This window comes from Ostrea edulis, chromosome 9 (assembly GCF_947568905.1).
Source record: "Ostrea edulis chromosome 9, xbOstEdul1.1, whole genome shotgun sequence".
Taxonomy (NCBI): domain Eukaryota; kingdom Metazoa; phylum Mollusca; class Bivalvia; order Ostreida; family Ostreidae; genus Ostrea; species Ostrea edulis.
In genome coordinates, this window is record NC_079172.1 from 5,729,432 (window position 1) to 5,750,454 (window position 21,023).

Sequence of the window (21,023 nt, forward strand, 5' to 3'; positions counted from 1 at the left end):
CAGGTAGTTACAAACGAGTCCCAAAATCCAGAAAAATAGTTTAAAGTTTGCCCTAAAATTTTGTCTGTATAATTTAAAAGTACATAAATAACAAAAGCGATTGCATGAATTAGTCACTGGATATGCAAGATGTACAAAGCTAATATTCTAGCATGGATTTATGAATTCATAATGCAATATAAATAAATTAACTGTATGTTATACCTTTATACTTTCCTGATATGAAATCCTTAGCCTGGGTAAAAATTCCCTGAGGGAGAGTCTTCAGGGTGGACAGGAAAACTGATACCATATCTTTCTGGAAAATGATCACTCTCACAGTGTGCAGGGTCTCCGGATTAAACTTCCTCATGGCTTTAAACATGGCTTTAGCAATCTCGGCAGGGTCACTGCTTCTCACCCCTACATAAAAGATGCCACTCTCAAAATAACATACTGTACATTTCACATCATTTGGGAATTCTTTTTAACCATAATTTTGCACATTTACAATACAACCTTAAAGCTAAAAAATGTTCTCATGATATCTATCAGTCCAACAATTTGATGACCAACAGTTACAATGTATAAAGATAAGCCTCCCTCTGACCTGTTCCTAGTGCTGGAAAGGAAATGGAGGAACATCCTGTTTTGTCAGCATGAGCCAATGCCTTGGAGACCATGCGTTCCCAACCCTCTGCTAACTTCTGAGCCTTCACGTGAATGATGTATTTACAGAACATTCTACCTCCAGATGACACAACATAACCCTCCGATGAAAAATTCTGGGCTACAACAAACAGCAATTTATGTTTTGAAGAGAAATGTACTTACACATTAAATTCAGGCACAGGGATATATATGGTATTGAGTAACAATTAATTACCCAGTAATCTATTTTTTAAATCCCCTTAAAAAATTTTTACACAATATTCATCAAGATAAATTCTACAATGAAATATATCATCAGATACATAAAACTACTTCTTTTAATTTCTTTAAAAAAAAAAACATTTTGGAGAACTAAAACTTAATAATATTTCTTAACTTTGCGTAAAACAAAACTATTCTGGCTAATTCTTTCATTATTCATTTAGAAATTTTATTTTGGGATACCTTTGATAATTTTGATGAGAGATTGAATCTAATACTAGTAAAGACCCTGAAACGTACTACTACACCACTTGCATGGACTGGTACTGTAAAACGATTCTTGCATGGAGTGCTTTACAGTTTACGAGCAATGTTAAATGGTTTAAATGGAACACTGAATGGTGTTTCTAGACCCTTGAACAGTTTGCACAGAACCATGAATGGTTTGCAAGTAATGCTTTGCATGAAACACTGCCCGCTTTGTGAATGCTCTGCACGGTTGGCATGAAACGGTTGCCAAATGATCACTTTGTGAAAGCTAGGTTTGAATGACACTATATAGGAATATGGCTTATATGCTTTGATGTTTTGGGGGAAATTTTTCAGCTCTTTATGGGGGTGATTCAAATATGAAATAATTTTTATATGACAATAATAATCTTGGTAGATATTCACAATTAAATGAGTACATAAAACTTGGAATGTTTACTAGTAATTAGTTTAACGACTTTCAAAGGCAGGTAATACATTGCATCGTAGTAAACAAATATTAAATATTTTTTAAAACAAAAACTGTACTTCATTTGCATATTACAATACTGATGTTTAAACTGTAAAACAAATGACTGTGTCCGTTTCATTATATCTCATGATCATTAAAATACAAGCACGATGTGTACATTTCTCGAAATATTACCAAAAAAAACTAACAAAGGACAGCTTCTTCTCATAGACAAATTAGAATAAAGGCGTATGAATACATGATGCTGACTGTATAACTAACTGATAGTATATTCAATGATCAACTAAATGTGCCAGCCACAATCAGACTTCGATGTGGATAGTCTCGTGGGGATCCGGGTTAGAAAAGGTCCTCAGTACCCTTGCTTGTCGTAGAAGGCAACTAAATGGGGCGGTCCTTCGGATGAGACTGCAAAAACCGAGGTCCCGTGTCACAGCAGGTGTGGCACAATAAAGATCTCTCCCTGCTCAAAGGCCATAAGCGCCGAGCATAGGCCTAAATTATGCAGCCCTTCACCGGCAATGGTGACGTCTCCATATGAGTGAAATATTCTCGAAAGGGACGTTAAACAATATTCAATCAATCAATCAATCGATGTAGATGAGTGGGTGTGATAATTAAAGATAATTATTGTACACTTAACAATGCATAAGTTATTACAGTGTATGTTTGTTGTTTTTTTCATGGGGGAATACCCGAACATACTTTAGTATTTCGATCCAACATTTCATTTTCAATTACCACAGCACTCTGACATTACAGATACATGAAATATACAGAAAAAATTTCAACCTTAATTTTCTTTCTTGGAGCAATGTCATTCCGATAAATTTGTTTAGTACGTAATTCCAATAACCTTGTACATATTGCTGTTTGTCATTACTGTAATTGTCTCAGAAAGCTAATAAAAATTATTCGCACATTACACAGCCATTTTTGAAAAACATTCATATCATAAACACCTCTTTTATGCTTCTATTTGCAAGAAGTCAAACACTTCACAGACCCCTCTTGTCATAAAACAAATTCGAATTTGCAGAGAATATACAACTTATTTACTAGGTCATTGCATTATCAAACGAGCTCCAATAGACAACTTACTGAATAATGAAACATGATGAAACAAGTATAACAGGATAAGTTATTCCTACATGTTGAGAAAAATGAATACATAAATAATTGAATGAATGAATAAATAAAACTACCAAACGTATTAAATTTGCTTCAAGGGCTACGGATTAATGTATCAGGTTTTGCTCTGTCTGGTGGTTTAAATAGTATGGAGAATATGCCGAATTTTCATAGATGAAAGTTCATCTTTGTGCAATTTTAGAATTATCACTCAAGTACATCCACCTTTTCCAGATCCCATAGGGGAACAACTTGCACAGTCTGTAAGTTTTTAAGGGTGGGGCTTGAACAGTCTACAAGTTCCTATGGGTGTGGTTTGATATTGCATGAGATGATTTTTACACAAAACAGTTTGCATGGAATGTAGAACGGTTTGTGCAGAATGGAACAGTCTCAGTGCTTTGGAGGTGTAGTAGCATGCTTATGGGTTTGTACTATTGTGTTCACGAGGCATTTTATCAAAAACATCAGCCTACCTCCTCTCTTGCATTCTGCCAGTATGCCGTTACCAGCTGCTTGGAGAATAGCTTTAGAGGCAGCTCCTATATAAAGACACACACTCATTATCTAACAAATGCAAATGATATCACAATTTCGTACACAATACATTTAACAAATCACAACTATGATTGATTAAATCTATTGTAAATGTGGAAATTCATGCAGGGGGTGGGGGGGGGGGTAGGGGGGGATTAAACTATATACACAAGAGAACGTTTCACATATAAGTACAGTATATATCCCCTATACCAGTTTCTTTGTACTGTACAGGTATTTCTTGGGAACATATGTTGACATTGCAGAAATAATACCCAAGAATTAGTGTTATCCACTGAACATTGAACACAGAAATTTCTACATTTGCAGTATATAAACAAGCAATGCTTGTTCCTGAGAGTATTGCATAAGCAATAAAGAAATCTCCACAATAAAATTTGCAGTATAAACAAGCATTCTGAAAGTACTGCATGAGCAATACAGAAATTTCCACATTTGCAGTATAAACATGATAACTAAGCGTAGCCATATGTCCCCCGCTGCCAAAAACAAAATTAAAGCACAAAAGTCCCATAACTCCTGTAAAATTTGTAAAATCTGAATTGTTGTGGAGTTATCAACTACATATCGTGACTTACAATCTTACAAAATATGAACAAAATCCATTGAGCGGTTTCTGAGGAGTTACACTGACAAATTGTTCCTTTTGTGTAGCATGTTCAAAGTCAACAAAGTCCCATAACTCCTGTAAAAATTGTCGAATCAAAATGCCGCCACAATACGATCAATTACATATATACCATATATATTCGCCTATAAGTCGGTCCACCTATAAGTCGGTTGTATTTTTTAAGGTTATTTTCTAGGAATTTGCCATTGACCTGCTTATAAGTCGGAACAAATTTTTGTCAGAATCGGTTGACAATTTCAAGTGAATGCTCTAGTGTTTTTACCTATGTTTCAAAAAATATTTCGAGAAATTAAAAATTATGAGGTGCTCAATATCCAAGCCATATCTGTTTGGGGTTTAAACGCAACCCTTGATCTATTATGGACAATGATCCCTTGTTTACCTACGCAATTATGGTCTCCTAATTACCAGTACCTGACACCGTGTTTACTTAGTGGCACGCGCCTCGCAGTTATGGTGGGGTTCCAGTATAATTCAATGTATCAACAATAGAGTTTTTAAGAGTCAAGAATGATGATCTAAATTATCTGTTAACAATATTCAATCTTTTATGAAATATATTTCAGCCGGTATACATATGAATATATCAATATTAAATCGGGCTCGTAATTCAATACACGATAGATTAGTTGAATTGAAAGTATTAGCTACCGGTATGTAAATAATTTTAAACAAGATAAAAATATGTAAATACTTGTACTTTATACATAATTTTAAAATACATAAACAATACAATATGTCTACATATTTGTAAACAATAATCATTTGTGTGGTAGTCCATGATAATCGTCGGAGTTGTTTAAAAAAAACTACATTACGCCGCCTAGAATAATACCAATCTTCTTAGGACGCGCCTATAAGTCGGACATAGACTTTTGGACCAAAAATTGACTCCCAAAAATCCGACTTATAGGCGAGTATATACAGTAGTGACTAACAATCCTACAAAATTTGAACAAAATTCCTTTAGCGTAGCATGTACAAATTCAACTCTTGTAAAAATTGTTGAATTAAAATGTTGGCACAATGTAATCAACTACATATGGTGACTAACAATCCTACAAAATATGAATAAAAGAGGCCCAAGGGCCTAGAATCGCCCTTCTGATAAATTGTACAACCCCACCATTTCTATTCTTAGCCTCTTAGTATTCTAAATCTTTAGTTAAATCCTAAGAATTCAAAAAAAGTAGGTCAATGTGACCTACTTTTTGGTTTACACATTTTGAGAACCCAAGAAATATTAACTAACAAAATTTGATGATTTTAAGCCAATTAGTATCTGAATATTGAAATATAGCTGTCAAATTCCAATCGTAGGTCATGGTGACCTACTTTTTGGTCAGCGAACTCCGAACATGCAAGACCCATCAACTGACAAAGTTTGATGACTGTAGGTCAAATAGTATCTGAAATATATAAATATAGCCGTCAAATTCCAAAAGTAGGTCAAGGTGACCTACTTTTTCGTCAACACCCTTCAAACATGCAAGACCCAACAACTGACAAAGTTTGATGACTGTAGGTCAAATAGTATCTGAATTATATAAATATAGCCGTCCAATTCCAAAAGTAGGTCAAGGTGACCTACTTTTTGGTCGAAACCCTTCGAACATGCAAGACCCAACACCTGACAAAGTTTGATGACTGTAGGTCAAATAGTATCTGAAATATATAAATATAGCCGTCAAATTCCAAAAGTAGGTCAAGGTGACCTACTTTTTGGTCGACACACTCCGTAGACTCAAGATGCATCAACTAACAAAGTTTGATGATTGTAGGTCAAATAGTGTCTGAAATATAGTAATTTAGCTGTCAAATACCAAAAGTAGGTCACGGTGACCTACTTTTTGGTCGACACAAACTGAAGACTGAAGACGCATCAACTGACAAAGTTTGATGATCCTAGGTTTTACAGTGCCCAAAATATGCATCTAAAATTGAAAATGTGAAATTTGAATATCTGCAAAATTCAAAAAGTAGGTCACTGTGACCTACTTTTTTATAAATATGTTTCAAGGCCTCAAGATGCATCAACTTACAAGATTTGATGATTCTAAACCTCTCGGTATTTGAAATAACAACTTAAAATATATCTATAAATGATACGCCATAAAATTCAGAAAGTAGGTCACTGTGACCTATTTTTCAGTTGACGCATTTCAAGGTCCCATGATCCACCAACTGACAAGTTTTGATGATCATAGGCTTCAAAGTGTCCAAGATATGCATCAAAATTAATTTTAAAATAAATACCTGCAAAATTCAAAAAGTAGGTCACCGTGACCTACTTTTGAGACAACTTGACACAAGGTCCTAAGATGCATCAACTGTCAAATTTTGATGATCCTAGTCCTTATAATGACTAAAATATCAAAGATTTAAGGAAATATAAATTTAGGTCAACTTTGAAGTGACCTTGAGACCACGCCCTTTGCCCCAGGGTAATGCCTTGAACAATTTTTAATCTACAACATATCCTCATCCTTATGTGTAAGTTTGGTGATAATCTGCCCAGTGGTTCTTGAGAAGAAGATTTTTTAGCAACCACTACTTTTGTTTGTATTTTCCTGATTATCTCCCCTTGTTAAAGGGTCACATCCCTCTATTTAGTATGTATGAAAGCCCTTGGGCCAATGATACCCTGTAACAAATTTGAAAAAAATTGGCCAAGGGGTTCTTGAGTTATAGCCCTTTTTCTAAAAAGTTTACGCACACCGCACAAATGGCCATAGCATTAGCTCTTTGAGCCTTTGGCTCAGAAGAGCTAAAAATCCGTTGAGCAGTTTCTGAGGAGTTGCGTCCACAAAGTGAAGTGGGTGGACGGATGGACACCGGCATTTCTATGTCCCCTTCCACGTTGTGGCGGGGGACAACAAGCATTCTGAGAGTATTGCATGAGCAATACATGTCCTTCATTAATTAATGGATGTAATATCCGAGAGACTGTACATTTAATGTTGTTTGACCTTGAACTGTGACCTAAAACATTAGTATCAAGTCACCATGTTTACCAGTATCAAATCAGTTTAATCACAGGAGTCAGCAGTTTTATCTGTAGAGGTCTACAATGTAAACGTCAACCACTGAGCTTCAGTTTAATCACAGGAGTCAGCAGTTTTATCTGTACAGGTCTACAATGTAAACGTCAAACAGTGAGCTTCAGTTTAATCACAGGAGTCAGCAGTTTTATCTGTACAGGTCTACAATGTAAACGTCAAACAGTGAGCTTCAGTTTAATCACAGGAGTCAGCAGTTTTATCTGTACAGGTCTACAATGTAAACGTCAAACAGTGAGCTTCAGTTTAATCACAGGAGTCAGCAGTTTTATCTGTACAGGTCTACAATGTAAACGTCAAACAGTGAGCTGCGAGCACTCAATTTGCTCGCGAAGCTCAGTGGTTGTTGCTTACATTGTAGACCTGTACAGATAAAACTGCTGACTCCTGTGATTAAACTGAAGCTCAGTGGTTGTTGTTTACATTGTAGACCTGTACAGATAAAACTGCTGACTCCTTTGGTTTAATGTTTTTGTTGCTCATACAGTTGACAGGTAGTTTTTATCAGGGATGAAATAATCTTAATTAGAACTCTATAATTTTTAAATTCAAGTCAAAAACATATAGCATTTATCCTAAATGTCACAGTAAATTTGGGTCTGCAAGCATAATGGAAAAAAGTCTGGAAAACCAATGGGACAGACAGACAGACTGACAGACAGACTGACTGACAGACAGAATGATGGACAGACTGACTGACAGACAGAGTGATGGACAAACAGAACTGAGAAGGAAGATATAGTCCCCTTCGGTTTTACAAACAAAATAGGGGACTAATAAATCACATGCCTTTATTTAAATCCATACTCTCGGTAACACTGTTGACAACAGCATCTGTCCTCTCTTGAGTTATGTCCCCCTGCCTGATCTCGACATTCAATTTATGCAATTTCCAACTCCTGTCACCACTGCCTGTACCTAGAAGTGGCAATACAAATAGATTTACCATTTTCTTCTAATACAATAATTTCTGTTATAAGTTTATACAGAATAAATTTTCATATTTTAGATAACTGACCTGTGGATTTAGGCCGCTCTCGCCTGTATCTAGGATCAGACTGTCCTTCTGCACCTCTACTTTCATTTTCTGACTCCTTTGTTTGGAAAGCCTAAACACAAATATAAAGTAAGCAAAATATTTCTGGCTTCCTTTTCATATATCACAATGAATATGTATCAAATGGAACATACCGTATAGTAGGTTTTTTTTCCAAGTGATAAATTTGGCTTATTTTAGCGGTTAGATAGCTTTCATCAAAATGTCACTCACAAAATATGTACACAATTGCGACTTCAGTATTTACAAGAGAGATAACTCTTCCTTGTCCGCCAAAATTCATCCGATAAAATTATTAGCATACCTTTGAACCAATGATTAAGTTGTCAAATTTTAGACCCGCGGAAAAAAACCGCTATACAGTAATTAATATTTTAAAGAGAGAATGTGAGTGAGTTACTTGGAAAATTTCTGTATCTTTATGATATATCACAAAGAATATTTCTTTCAGAGTGCTGTATCTGTTTTGGCGATGGAACTCTCTACAACAACTGAACATTGTCTTTGCGATTAAATCAGCTGGGTAGCCGAGTCTGCCAGTTCCGAGAGCTGGGAATGCGATGGAAGCCATGTGATTCAAGTCTGCCAAACGTAGACATTCCTCCACAAAACCTTTTAATGTCTGAAAAGATGCAGTCGCAGGCGAATAGAAAGTTGTAGTGATGTGTTTGTTATCAAAGTCAAGCTCTATGTACTAAATGAATTATGATAAAAATGACATCTTTTAACATCTGAAAAGTCTCCTGACATAAAGGAAAGGTTAGATATCTGTACTCACTCCAAACGCATCCCCCTTGTAGTGGTCCCAGCGTTTTATTGTCCCATGATACACTTGTCTGCACTTGAGGTGGCCTCCTTTGGTAATAGCCACTTCTCCGGGCTGAATGCCGTCTTTATATTTCAATCTACACTCACTCTGAAGAGCTTCTCCTCCAGCGTGGAATAGACTCTTGGATGTTGCTCCAATAGATAGATCCAAGGACTTGTCCACAGAGTTTACGATCACATCCACCTGTTAAAATCAATTAACACAATAAATAATCGCCCCTCCCCTGGCAGTGGTTTACGCTTTCACCGCTATTTTACAACAAGACACACCTTCATTTTCGCCAACTCTCCACTGATGACTTGAATTTTCCACGTTTTCTTTCTATCACTTGACGAAAACCTGCTCTCCTCTCCTTCTGAATCATCACCCTGCACTGGCGATTGATGAACTAAAATAAAGCACACTGAACTTACAATACAGGTTTCAAAATAATGTTGCACTACTAGGACTGCCTGTGTTACATGTAAAACGATAACCTTACAGAAGTAAACAGATCTCTAAGTTTATAACCTTACGTGTAGATTGAATAGCATGTGGTCTCCACTTGTGAGAATCCTTTGCAATTTTAACCTTTAAAGGTGATGGTTTCCAGTTTTGACTTTGCACGTAAATAACTGAGGGGTTTCTATCTGACATACATGTATTGCACATTTTGTTATCTATATAGATTCGAGTTACATGTAAACTATGAAAATATAAACATCAGACATATTACTGTTTACTGTCTTTGTGATAATGTTTATTGATTTTGATATATGTTAACTTTTTAAGACTTTAAAATGTATACTATGATCGTACAGGTATAAACTCCACATACATGAATTCTTAAAACTTCATTTGATTTAAAAACAAACCATCATCTCCATCAAATTCTCTAAGTTCCTGTCCAAACTTTCTCTTCAAGCAGTTCATAAACGCCATAGTAATACTGTCATCCACGTCACAGAAAAAGATCTCTTCTAGCTTGGATGATTTACCCTCCCGGGATTTGAAATGAAACTGAATAGAACTGATGATGGTATCCACTGATTGGCTCACAGGGTATCCAAAAATTCCCGCGCTGAGAGCAGGGATGACAATGGAAGAATATCCATTTCTGTCTGCTAACTCCAAGCATTTTATAATGGCTTTCCTGAGCTTGACTTCCTCTTCATTATTTCCTCCCTGCCATCGTGGTCCCACAGCATGAATCAGCATCTTACAGGGGAGAGAACCGGGTCTCGCTGGGACTGCATCCCCGTCTGGAACTGTAATGTTGGATTTCATGTACGCGGTGCTCTCTTCTTGTATGGAACGTCCTCCTACAAATTAATCATCAATACAGTATACAGCTTCATCTTCAATGCCTTTTTTATTTTTGCTGATTGTCAAACTTAGACTACACTAAAAATAACACAACATGCACAGTAGCCTTTAGATAGGCAAAAACCCAATAAAATCCTCAATTTAATTGCATTTTTTTTTTAGATTTTGTAAATCACTTGTATTTCTTTTAAAGCCTTAACATTCATTTAAGAAATGAACATCACTTTTGAGCTGTTCATGGTCAGTATGAATGGATTTGGATTTGAGGCAAATTCTGTGAATCGCGCTAGCGATTCACAGAGAATTTGCCTCAAATCCAAATCCATTCATATTGACCATGAACAGCTCAAAAGTGATGTTCATTTCTTATATTTATATTCATTTACTAAAACACCGTTTGTTTACATTGCTTCTATTTTGTTGCATAAAAAGAACTCCTAGCCTCTGTCACAGTAGTTATTGTGACGTACGTCAACACATAGACATGACGTCACATTTAGTCTCACCCTGCCTTTTATCAACATTGCAAGGTGCACTGTATTTTGGAGCTAGGAGACCGCAAGATTGGGATGATAATCCACGTAAGTTTACAATCTTAATCCAAAGGTGTGTGACTTGCGAGATCTTTGTAACAGATGTTCTTTTTTTCCTTCAAATCATTACGCTCTCTCAGTCGCATGCTTTAAGTTAGTTCATAATCCGTTCATAGTCAATGTGAACGGATTATGTCGCGTGTTGAAATTGGTTGGTTCATAGAGGAAAAAGTGATTTGTAATATAAATATATTCTTTTTAACTTGCAAGCATTTTATATTTACTTTATTTCATATAAACCAAATTACTTATAAGAATGTCATGGCAACCTCACAAATTAATGTGATAATAAAGATTGTGTGACCAGAGAGTTGTTTTACTGTATTACATATGCCATCTTCGCACTGCATCAGATCCTAAATGCCACTCGCTCATGTAGGCCACTGTGTATAGCAATCTACGTGAGCACATCATAAAAAAGAATAAATATGACTCTATTGTGTAATACAATTGTACTCGCGATTGACACTTGTGACTTCCAACAAAATTCTAGACATTCCCTTGCTTTAAAAATGCTTATCCGAGTTCAATAGAAAGGTGTAGTACCTGTTTGCCTGCACTGTATTCTTTCAAGAAAAGGAATTATCTAAAAGTTGTTTTCGTATAAATAGCCTGTAAATTTTGTGATGAAAAGCAATCAATAGAATTACATTTGGATATTAAATTATTGTGGACTGGATTGGCCTTGACGGCTAATTTGTGACGTACAGATAAATATTTTGATGTGTGAATTCAGCTCAGCCATAATTTAACAAACATCAAAAACTGTTCTGTGAACTTTGATAAGATCTATTTTCCAGAGCTGTTAGTTTTAGGGTTATGTACCATTATATCCCGAAAATGACAGTTTATTACAGGCGATCTTTAATCTTTAACATGGTCTTAAAGTTAGACAAAAAACAGCAACATCAAACTTGTTACACAAATATTTGATGTTGCAAATTATGACATGGCTATCTCCTCACTTGTTTACTTTATTAAACCCAGACTGCATTATGAACGGAGCAATATCATTGGATAGTTTATCTTTGCATTATGAACGGAGCATTATCATTGGATAGTTTATCTTTGCATATTGAACGGAGCAATATCATTGGATAGTTTATCTTTGCATTATGAACGGAGCATTATCATTGGATAGTTTATCTTTGCATTATGAACGGAGCAATATCATTAGATAGTTTATCTTTGCATTATGAACGGAGCAATATCATTGGATAGTTTATCTTTATGAAATCACATAAGGTGAAGTACATGCCTGACGTTTTGATGGCAACATTTGTCATGGGTTTGTATACAAAGCGCAAACACTTGATTGTGTGAAGATGATTAGGTACGAGTATTATATATATTATTTCGAGACTTCTTTTTTTTAAAAGAAAGTTCTAACCTGCTTTGGAAATAGCCAGTGCCAGTCCCCCACAGTGGTCTAAATCCCCATTGGCTGCATTCACAATGACATCAACTCTCAACTTTGTAACATCACCTTTCATCACAATAAATTTCTTATCACTGGGTAATAATTTGCATTCTGCCACCTTGACTGGTAATTTTGGTTTTGACCATCTTTGATGTCCTTCAAATGACCCACTTCCCCTCTTTTCTACATGCTTTACTTTATCTTTATTCATGATGATGCAGAATGTTGCTTTTCCAGTGCTTTTCAGATTTTCTATTCCTTTCACCGAGTTAAAAAATGTCTTAGCACCCGGTCGTGATACACTGTGAGTATCTTCCTTAAGTTCATTAACAAATTTCCTCAATTTGTCATTGGCTTTTCTAACCTCCTCTTCATTGCCCACGACCTCTATAGAATGATCTTCCTGGGTTTTTTTGATTTCCAACTCTTGCTCATGTGCATTTTCTTTTATTTGCTTCATCTGTTTTTCCCCAAAATATTTCAGGTAATTGAACTGTATTTCAGTCAACCTTACAACCTTGCGATCCACACTGCATTTCTTAGAACAGGTCTCTAAAACTTGTTCAACTTTCTCCAAAGCAGTCTGAAAAACACTTTCTATGGCTGTGACACACACTTCAGAAGCAGACGACAAAATATGTACTTCTTCTCCATGGGATTCTCGCATCTGCTTAATGCAAGCTTGCCATTCTGCTGTTGTTAAAATTTTCACAAGCCCTTGCACTTTAATACCTTTCTCTGGAATGAATTCTACAAATATTTTCAATGCGTCTTCCACCATTTTGATATTTGATGATGTCATTTCTATTTTGTCTTGATTCACATTCCAGACAGCCTTATTATTTTTACTTTTCAACTTGGCAATAAAAAGATCTCGCACATGCTTCTTAGAAAACAACTCGTGTCTCCCTTTTGAGATGGTTAAAGACTTTGATTTTGTATTCATCAAATATTCATGCATTTTTATCATAGCTTCATTAACTTCTCGTGGTTTACCAACAAAGTTTACCTCATGTTTGTTAACTTCAACACTTACATCAACATTAGGAAAATCATCTTTTATTTTTTTCCCAAAATGTGTCTTCCAAAGTTGCTGGCATTTGTGAAAGCTTAAATCAACACATTTTGAGATCTTCTCTTTTTGACTTTGAACTGCAGACTCTTCAGTATTAATGAGATCTAAGATTTTTCGAGTTAATGCTTCTGTATTTTCCTCATATCCAACAACAATAACTACATTTTCTTTGCTTTCTAATAAAACAGCAACTTTTTCTGGCTGGTCAATGTTCAGTGTTTTAAGCTGTGCAACAAAACTCTTCCACGCGTCTGGTAAAACGGAGTGCTTTTGTGCCATCAATTTTTCCAGTTTGCTTTCCATCTCTTTCTTTGCATCTTCTTTCCAGTTTTTCAGAATACTTTTAGCATTTTCCATATCTTTAGTTACTGTGCACAACAGCTTGACATTCATGTCTGATTTGGACTTGGGCCATTCAACTCGAACAAACCTCTTCTGCAATGCCAATTCAATTTCACTGCATACTGCTTTACAACTTTTGATGAATTTCAAGACATGCTTATCACAGTCAACACTGACACAGGGAAGGTCCTCCCAAACAATTGGTTGCTCTGGCAACCCAAGACAAGGATGAAAAATTTCCACATTTATTTCTTTTCCATTTATTGTGAACATTTTCCTCTGAGCCACATTTTCTGCATCTATCAAATAATAACAAAAAATATTCAAAGACAATGTTATGGGGGTTTTTAAATACAAAAGTACATATGGCAAATGAAAGAAAAATGGGGAAATGAAAATATCCATTTTGAAAAATAAATATCTAAACATGTCATAAAAACATATCCTGCAAGTGTCCAATATACTGTAGGTTTTTAATGTAAAGTTGCTTTGTCATATCTGTATCCAATTCTGATAGGCATCTGACTCCTAGACTGCAAAAATAAAGAAATATGCACATATAATAGGAAAATGTACCTGATGGATTTTCAAAATGAACGATATAGTATCCGTCATTTGGATTATAATTCACATCTTTAACGTCTCCACCTCCACTTCTTCTCCTGTTACAGAAAAAATTCTCCACTGTGTCGTAGGTGATGCTTTCATCAATGTTTCCGACATAAACCGATCTACATTTTTCCACCATTTGTATGAACAAAGTATTGCCATCTAGTTGTTTCGACTTGCACCGTTTTGACATTTTTGCAAAATCTGTGTAAAAAGTGAATCAATAACATTTCCTCAGATGCATGTTAATATCACATCAAAGATAAAGCAACACTTCCTTAAATTTTAAAATCATTTCTTAAAATAATCCCAACTACACTGCAAATACCATTTGAGTTTATTCAAAATAAACCTTGTGATGTTTAGAATTTCAGTACATGTATGTAATTACATTGAAGCGACACCTCCTTTTTCCTTCTTACCTGGTTTTTCATCAAAGACCACAATGGCAGTGCTAGGTTTTGTTCCTCTAACCACTTCAAGAGGTTCGACCCCAGCAGCTGGCTCCAGGAAGTTTATCAGTGTGTCGTTAGTAGTGACATGACTCACTCCTGTCACCAGTACTTTGTTCATTTCCCACTGGTCAGGGTCATTTGGGTCATATTTTTCCACTGTTACTGACTTGCCACCTAATGTATGTGTTTTCTGTAAGCAGCTCCTGGCATCTAAAGATTAACATACACAGTAATGTTCAGGTTTTCCGAACTGCGTAATGTTAGTAAAAATGAGACTTCACAAATCTGTCATTATGATAATAATAATAAAATTTATATAGTGCCTTATATAAAACAAATTACTCTAAGGCACCTTACAAGGGTAAGATGAATCAATAAACATTCCTTTGATCTTTGCAATAACCATGGTAGAATTCTCTCTGTTTATAATGAAATCGTTGATAAAGAAAAAAGTCATTTGAATTAACAATTCAAATGAAATTGGACGTCCACTGTACTTTTCTATAACCATGGTTTCTGATACATGTTCTTCACCATCTCACCGCCAAGATTTAAGAACATATCCTGATTAACTATACGTAAAATTACCTTTTGACTCTGTAAATGTGATTAAAGCTTCCTTGATCTTTCCATTTTCCTCTTTAATGGACGTAACAGAATTAATATCACCTCCCCCAGACCTCTTGTGGTTCTCGAAATAGTTCTCTAAGGCATCCTGTGACGATGGCTGTACAAGTCTTACTCTGATCGTATCAAACGAATTCTCACTCACAGCAGCTCCTACAAAACAGACAGATAAGGGATACTTTCATGGTTATAACAAACTCTCTAACCACCACACCCCCCCCCCCCTGATAAATTACAAATAACTGACAACACATTTTCCATCTGGAAGTGAATAATTATGCTCAATTTAATTAGTGATTTATATATCTACACATTTTTGTACACCAAAAAAAATTTAAACAGCACAAAAAAATTACTTGAATTAACCACAAAATTGATTGATTCTCAACAATGATAATATATATTAATCAATAATCTTCTACAGTAAAATATCTGTATCTCGAATATGGTTTGTCTCGAATACCCCGCTTGAGTCGAAGTCGACCGCCGGTCCCGGCCGTTTTCCCTATATAAATGATTTGAAAAACTTCTGATATCTCGAACACGGTAATCTCGAATACTCCGCTATGTCGAAGTATTTTCAAGGTCCCATGCCTAATTTCACCTGGCTTATCTCGAAGTGAAGTCAATTTTCCGGTCTGCTTACCATACCTGGCGTCGTTAAAACACACGTCTCCGCACGCGGCTACATCAATTATAATTAATGACCGCTAATCCACGCTCGCCTTTTCCGAGTAGTCACAGGTGGCCATAATTGTTTCAACAGCTCAGGTGATTAGTGAAGCCTTCCAACATTACGGATTAAGTCCACCGCCAATTATGAACCGACACGCCCGATTCCAGCGATGGTGTTTTGATTGATACACGCTATATCATTAACATGTGGGTTAGATAAACGCACAAAATTGTCGAAGTGAGCTTGAAGTTAATGCTCATAATAACGATAATGCATTTAATAATACACGCCTCATCATTAAAACTAGAACATAGAAAACACGAAAATCTTCAAAGTGAACAGAAATTAAACACTTTGGATCACAACAATATATAAATAGAGACCCGTGAAATTTTCATCATTCGACAACATGTCTCAAGACAGTAAAGACAAGCTGCTAATCCCTGGCATTAAAAGAGAGTTAAAATCAGATACCATAGAAACTAAGATTCAAGCTATTGCAGATGTAGAGAAAGGAATTGACAGTAAGGCGGCCATCGCTAAAAAATACGAAATCCCTCCAAACACATTATCAACATGGATAAAAAATGCTGAATAAAATAGCATGCGTATTAGCTGTACTTAATAAGATATTGTATTTAATAAACATAAAAAGTTCTTTTTAAAAATCTGTCTTTTTTGTTTCTTACGTGATAGGTTCTTTCACTACAACGCAATAGCTACATCCTAGTCGGGCCTAGACATCAGTAAAGTAAGCATACAAATTGTACGATCATCTTAATTTTGAAACACATTGTGAATGTGATGTTTATAGATATGGAGAAAAAAAACACCGAAATATTTGCCTTTGAAATCCCACAATATCAATCAACTTGCATTATAAGAAACGGCAACGGGGTTGTTGTTTATAATGCAAATCCCATACTATGCATCATATATCCCCCTTCAAAAAAAAATTCAAGATCGATTTTGGATATCTCGAACCCCCGGATATCTCGAAGTTTTTTCGAAGTCCCTTGAACTTCGAGATAGAGATATTTTACTGTATATCAAATATCACAACTACAAATTTACTCAATCATACTCAACAAGAGGCCCATGGGCCACATCACTCACCTGAGTCACCTTGGCTCATATTTAAAGATTTTTCCTATATATTTGCACGTAAAACTTTGATCCCTACCGTGACCCCAACCTACTCCCAGGGGCCATGATATTTTCAAAATTGAATCTGGACTATGTCAGGATGCTTTCATGTGAATGTAAACTTTTCTGGCCCAGTGATTTTTCAGAAGATTTTTAATGATTTTCCCTATATATATTTGTATGTAAAACTTTGATCCCCTATTGTTGCCTCATCTTCCCCCGGGCATGATTTTAATAAACTTCAATCTGCACTATGTCAGGATGCTTTCATGTAAATATCAGCTTTTCTGGCACATTGGTTCTTGAGAAGAAGATTTTTAAAGATTTTCCTTAAATATTTGTATGTAAAACTTTGATCCCCTCTTGTGGCCCCATCATACCCCCGGGGGCCATGATTTTAACAAACTTGAATCTGCAATATGTCAGGAAGCTTTCATGTAAATTTCAGCTTTTCTGTCCCAGTGGTTCTTGAGAAGATTTTTAAATGACTCCACCCTATTTTTGCATTTTTGTGATTATCTCCCCCTTGAAAGTGACATGGCCCTTCATTTGAACAAACATGAAAGCCCTTCAACCAAGAATGGTTTTGGCCAAGTTTGGTTGAAATTGGCCCAGTGGTTCTGGAGAAGAAGTCGAAAATGTAAAAAGTTTACAGACAGATGGACAGATGATGGACAACAGGTAATCAGAAAAGCTCACTTAAGCTTTCAGCTCAGTTGAGCTAAACACTTTGCACGTGTACCAGTAATTGTTTCATCATCTTTGGGGGGTGCTCGCTGTTTATCTCTCCCTGACTGTTTTGCATCAGTAAGTGATTTTACTGCTGGCTCTCTCCTAGCCTCGGGAACTCTCTCTCCTCCAGTGAGTGGTTTTACTGGTGGCTCTCTCCTAGCCTCGGGAACTCTCTCTCCTCCAGGGTGTGTCCCTGGAATCTGCGGCTCAGGCATAGGAAACCGCTCTGCAAGATACAATCATATCGTACCACAATGTGCACTGTCAAATACAGAATTCATACCTCTTCACTCTCTTTACAGTTCATTTTTAAAAGCTATACACAATTTAATTGAAATATACTTTAACCTTTATATGAATCGCTGCAATACTGTAGCTCTTTGGGGAAGAGGGGGGTGGGGGTGTAATTACCAATCTTTCAATCTTTTTCCTGGAGCTACAGTTTGGCCGGTATTATGACATAAAACAATGAATTTGCATCCCTGATTACCAAATCCCTGTATTACACTCTGTACATAGCATGAACCCTGCATCAGCTAAATTTTACACACTCCCAATTTAACGCATTTACGTAGATTCGATCAAAACATCAGTTAATAATTTCTTTTAGCATTCCAACAACAGATGATAAAATGTCAACAAACATCCATGTTTTTTCTTTCTTTAAATACTGTCAACCAACTTTTATGCGTGAAGACTTTATTTTGCAATTTACCAGTGATAAACTGGTTCGCGGTGACAAATTTTCGTGACTGACAGTATCTTAAACATAAAAGAGACATTAAAGGACTAGTTCGCAGCAAGAAATATTTGCGATTATGAGGTTCTTGCGAACCTCGTGAAAAATTCTCGCACGCAAATAAAAGTTGGTTTATAGTATCCTTATTTCAAAATTGTTTCCTTGTCATTAATATATTTTAAAATACTGATTTAAAAACCATATATATACTGGTTTAATATCACATACTGTGTCAAATTCCATTGGCTAGAATCCCATAGTGGACTATCTAGTTAATATGTATTGAATACAGATTTGCCATTAATTATTGGTATTCTTTATGGGAATCTTTTTTATCAACAGCATAGGACAAAAAATATTTTAAAATGACTTGGCATCACCTGTAATCATTTACCATTATATATATCCTGCACTACAAACCTTGAGTTGGCAGCTGCGGAAAGGGGAAATTTGGCATTGGGAAATGAGGAAACTGTGGATATGCAGGAAACTGTGCAGTGTGTTGCTGGTCTTGTGTTCCCATCATCATGCCTGGTGGCATTAAGCCATGTGTCTGAGGATTCATCATCATGAAATTTTGAATCATTGCTGGGTTAAAACCCACACCAGGCTGTCCTTGTGGAGCCATAAGAGCTGGATTTATCTGCATTAAATGTGGTGGTGTATTTCCTGGTGTCTCTACATGTTTTGTTTCTGTCTCTTCTGTGGTGCTTCCTGTCCCTCGGATGCCACTTGCATTGTCAGGTCTACTTGACCTTACATCTTGTTCTGATGCATGTTGACTATGCACTGGCTGTCTTAACAAGTTCAAATTCTCGTACAATCCATTGCTGGACATTTCTTTTCTGGGTGTTCGGCTACCTGTACCTTGGTTTATGTCTGACATTTGGTGGGTTGTTTTTGAGTCACCTGACTCTTTACATGATGTTCTCAGATAACCAGGCTCTCCGTGTCCTCGTTCTAAAGGATATCCAGAATCTCTCGGTGCTGCTCTCTGACTGGTTGATATTTGTGCAGAATCTCTCGGTGCTGCTCTCTGACCGGTTGATATTTGTGCTTCTGCCTGACCCCCTGGTATCCTTCCGTCACTTACCACAATGTCCGAGGTTGTCTGCTTGCTGTGACTAGTACCTAGACTAGAGAAATGTTCCGAAGATTGTTTAACGTATAAAACAGTATCCTGATCATCACTCTTGATATCTGTCTTAGGTTGTCTACTTGGCACTGATTCAATGTAAGCTGAAGAAGACACTTCCTTGCTTTGAGTTCTGTTCATCCTTTGAGGTACAGGGGGTGATGCATCATGATCAACATTTTGTGATCGCAAAACTCCATCATCCATACTAGCTCCAGGTGTTTGGTTTCTATCTAATTGCTCTGTTGGTACACTTGTACTCTCGTTGACTACATCAAGCTGACTCCTTGTCATTGGTTCCATGTAAGTTGAAGACAACACTTCCTTTCTCTGAGATCCACGTGTCCTCTGGGGTACAGGAGGTGGTTCATCAGGGCCCCCAATATGCGACTTCAAAGCATTATCATCAATGGTATGATAAGGGTTCTCGTCATCCTCTCGCCGTTTGGCACTCTCAGACATTCCCACATTTACTGAGTCACTAACATGTGGAGACACGGATTTATCCGTCCTCCGGGGAAGTGGAACTGGAGGGTGGTTTTGCATTTCTTCGAGTGATTCCATGTTTGTTAATTCCATATCTTGTCGTGATTGTTGCGACTGAAGTCTAGTGTATATATGAGAGTCTGCTAAGTCTAACTTGCAAACAGGAGAAGAAATGGCTGGAATAGCAAATGGTGGAATGTAGGTGTCCTGACTTTCCATTTCTCCTGGTTTTTCCACTTTTGTGTAGTCATCTACTCATATAAAAAAAAAATCATCTAATGTTGAAACTTTATCTCATTATGAACACAAATGTTAAAAATAATCAAAAAGAACATACTAATTCCTGATTTACATTCACATTATCATATAAACGATTTTTTTTACCAAACTGTGAAACTGTACGGATTATACATACATGTAAAACATGCAGTTGATCTTCAGTATCTCAAACACCAATATTTTACCATGGATAAGTCAAAGTAAGTTGCAAGTCCCAACTACATTTTCTTTATATTTTCTAACCTTAATATCCCAAACTCTTGGATATCTCAAAGTTTTTTGTGGGCCCAATTGAGTTTGAGATAATGTGGTATCACTGCATTTTAAATTCCTTTACGTTTATTAGTGTGGCTTCATTAAGCGTATGAGTGATAATTTAATATGTTAGTTCTGTCGTAAAATCTGAAAAACTAACAGGAGGCATTAAAACATATAAACAAACAATTTGAAAAACTTTATTAATATAACAATATATTTAAATTGATTTTGAGAAATTGCCAATCAGCAACAATTTGCAACAACAAATTCAAGATTATACTTTCTGT

At 36.1% G+C, this 21,023-nt stretch overlaps 1 protein-coding gene across 6 annotated transcripts in view; it reads right to left on the reverse strand.

Annotated features, from left to right (window-relative positions):
* The window catches only part of LOC125659461 (protein mono-ADP-ribosyltransferase PARP14-like), a 51,643-nt gene that overhangs the window by 21,886 nt on the left and 8,734 nt on the right, over positions 1–21,023 (reverse strand). For 4 of the 6 annotated variants that reach the window (XM_048891135.2, XM_048891133.2, XM_056148338.1 and 1 more), the window contains 15 exons: positions 18,999–20,450; positions 17,850–18,065; positions 15,247–15,438; positions 14,626–14,868; positions 14,171–14,407; positions 12,148–13,893; positions 9,714–10,160; positions 9,129–9,247; positions 8,809–9,042; positions 8,431–8,652; positions 7,992–8,082; positions 7,763–7,891; positions 3,202–3,267; positions 590–769; positions 205–402 (listed from right to left, as the gene is read on the reverse strand). In XM_048891135.2, the coding sequence (XP_048747092.2) occupies positions 205–402; positions 590–769; positions 3,202–3,267; positions 7,763–7,891; positions 7,992–8,082; positions 8,431–8,652; positions 8,809–9,042; positions 9,129–9,247; positions 9,714–10,160; positions 12,148–13,893; positions 14,171–14,407; positions 14,626–14,868; positions 15,247–15,438; positions 17,850–18,065; positions 18,999–20,450 (5,772 nt within the window). The remainder of the gene's footprint in view (positions 1–204; positions 403–589; positions 770–3,201; positions 3,268–7,762; positions 7,892–7,991; positions 8,083–8,430; positions 8,653–8,808; positions 9,043–9,128; positions 9,248–9,713; positions 10,161–12,147; positions 13,894–14,170; positions 14,408–14,625; positions 14,869–15,246; positions 15,439–17,849; positions 18,066–18,998; positions 20,451–21,023) is intronic. The other 2 variants (XM_056148337.1, XM_048891134.2) reach the window with 1 other exon arrangement.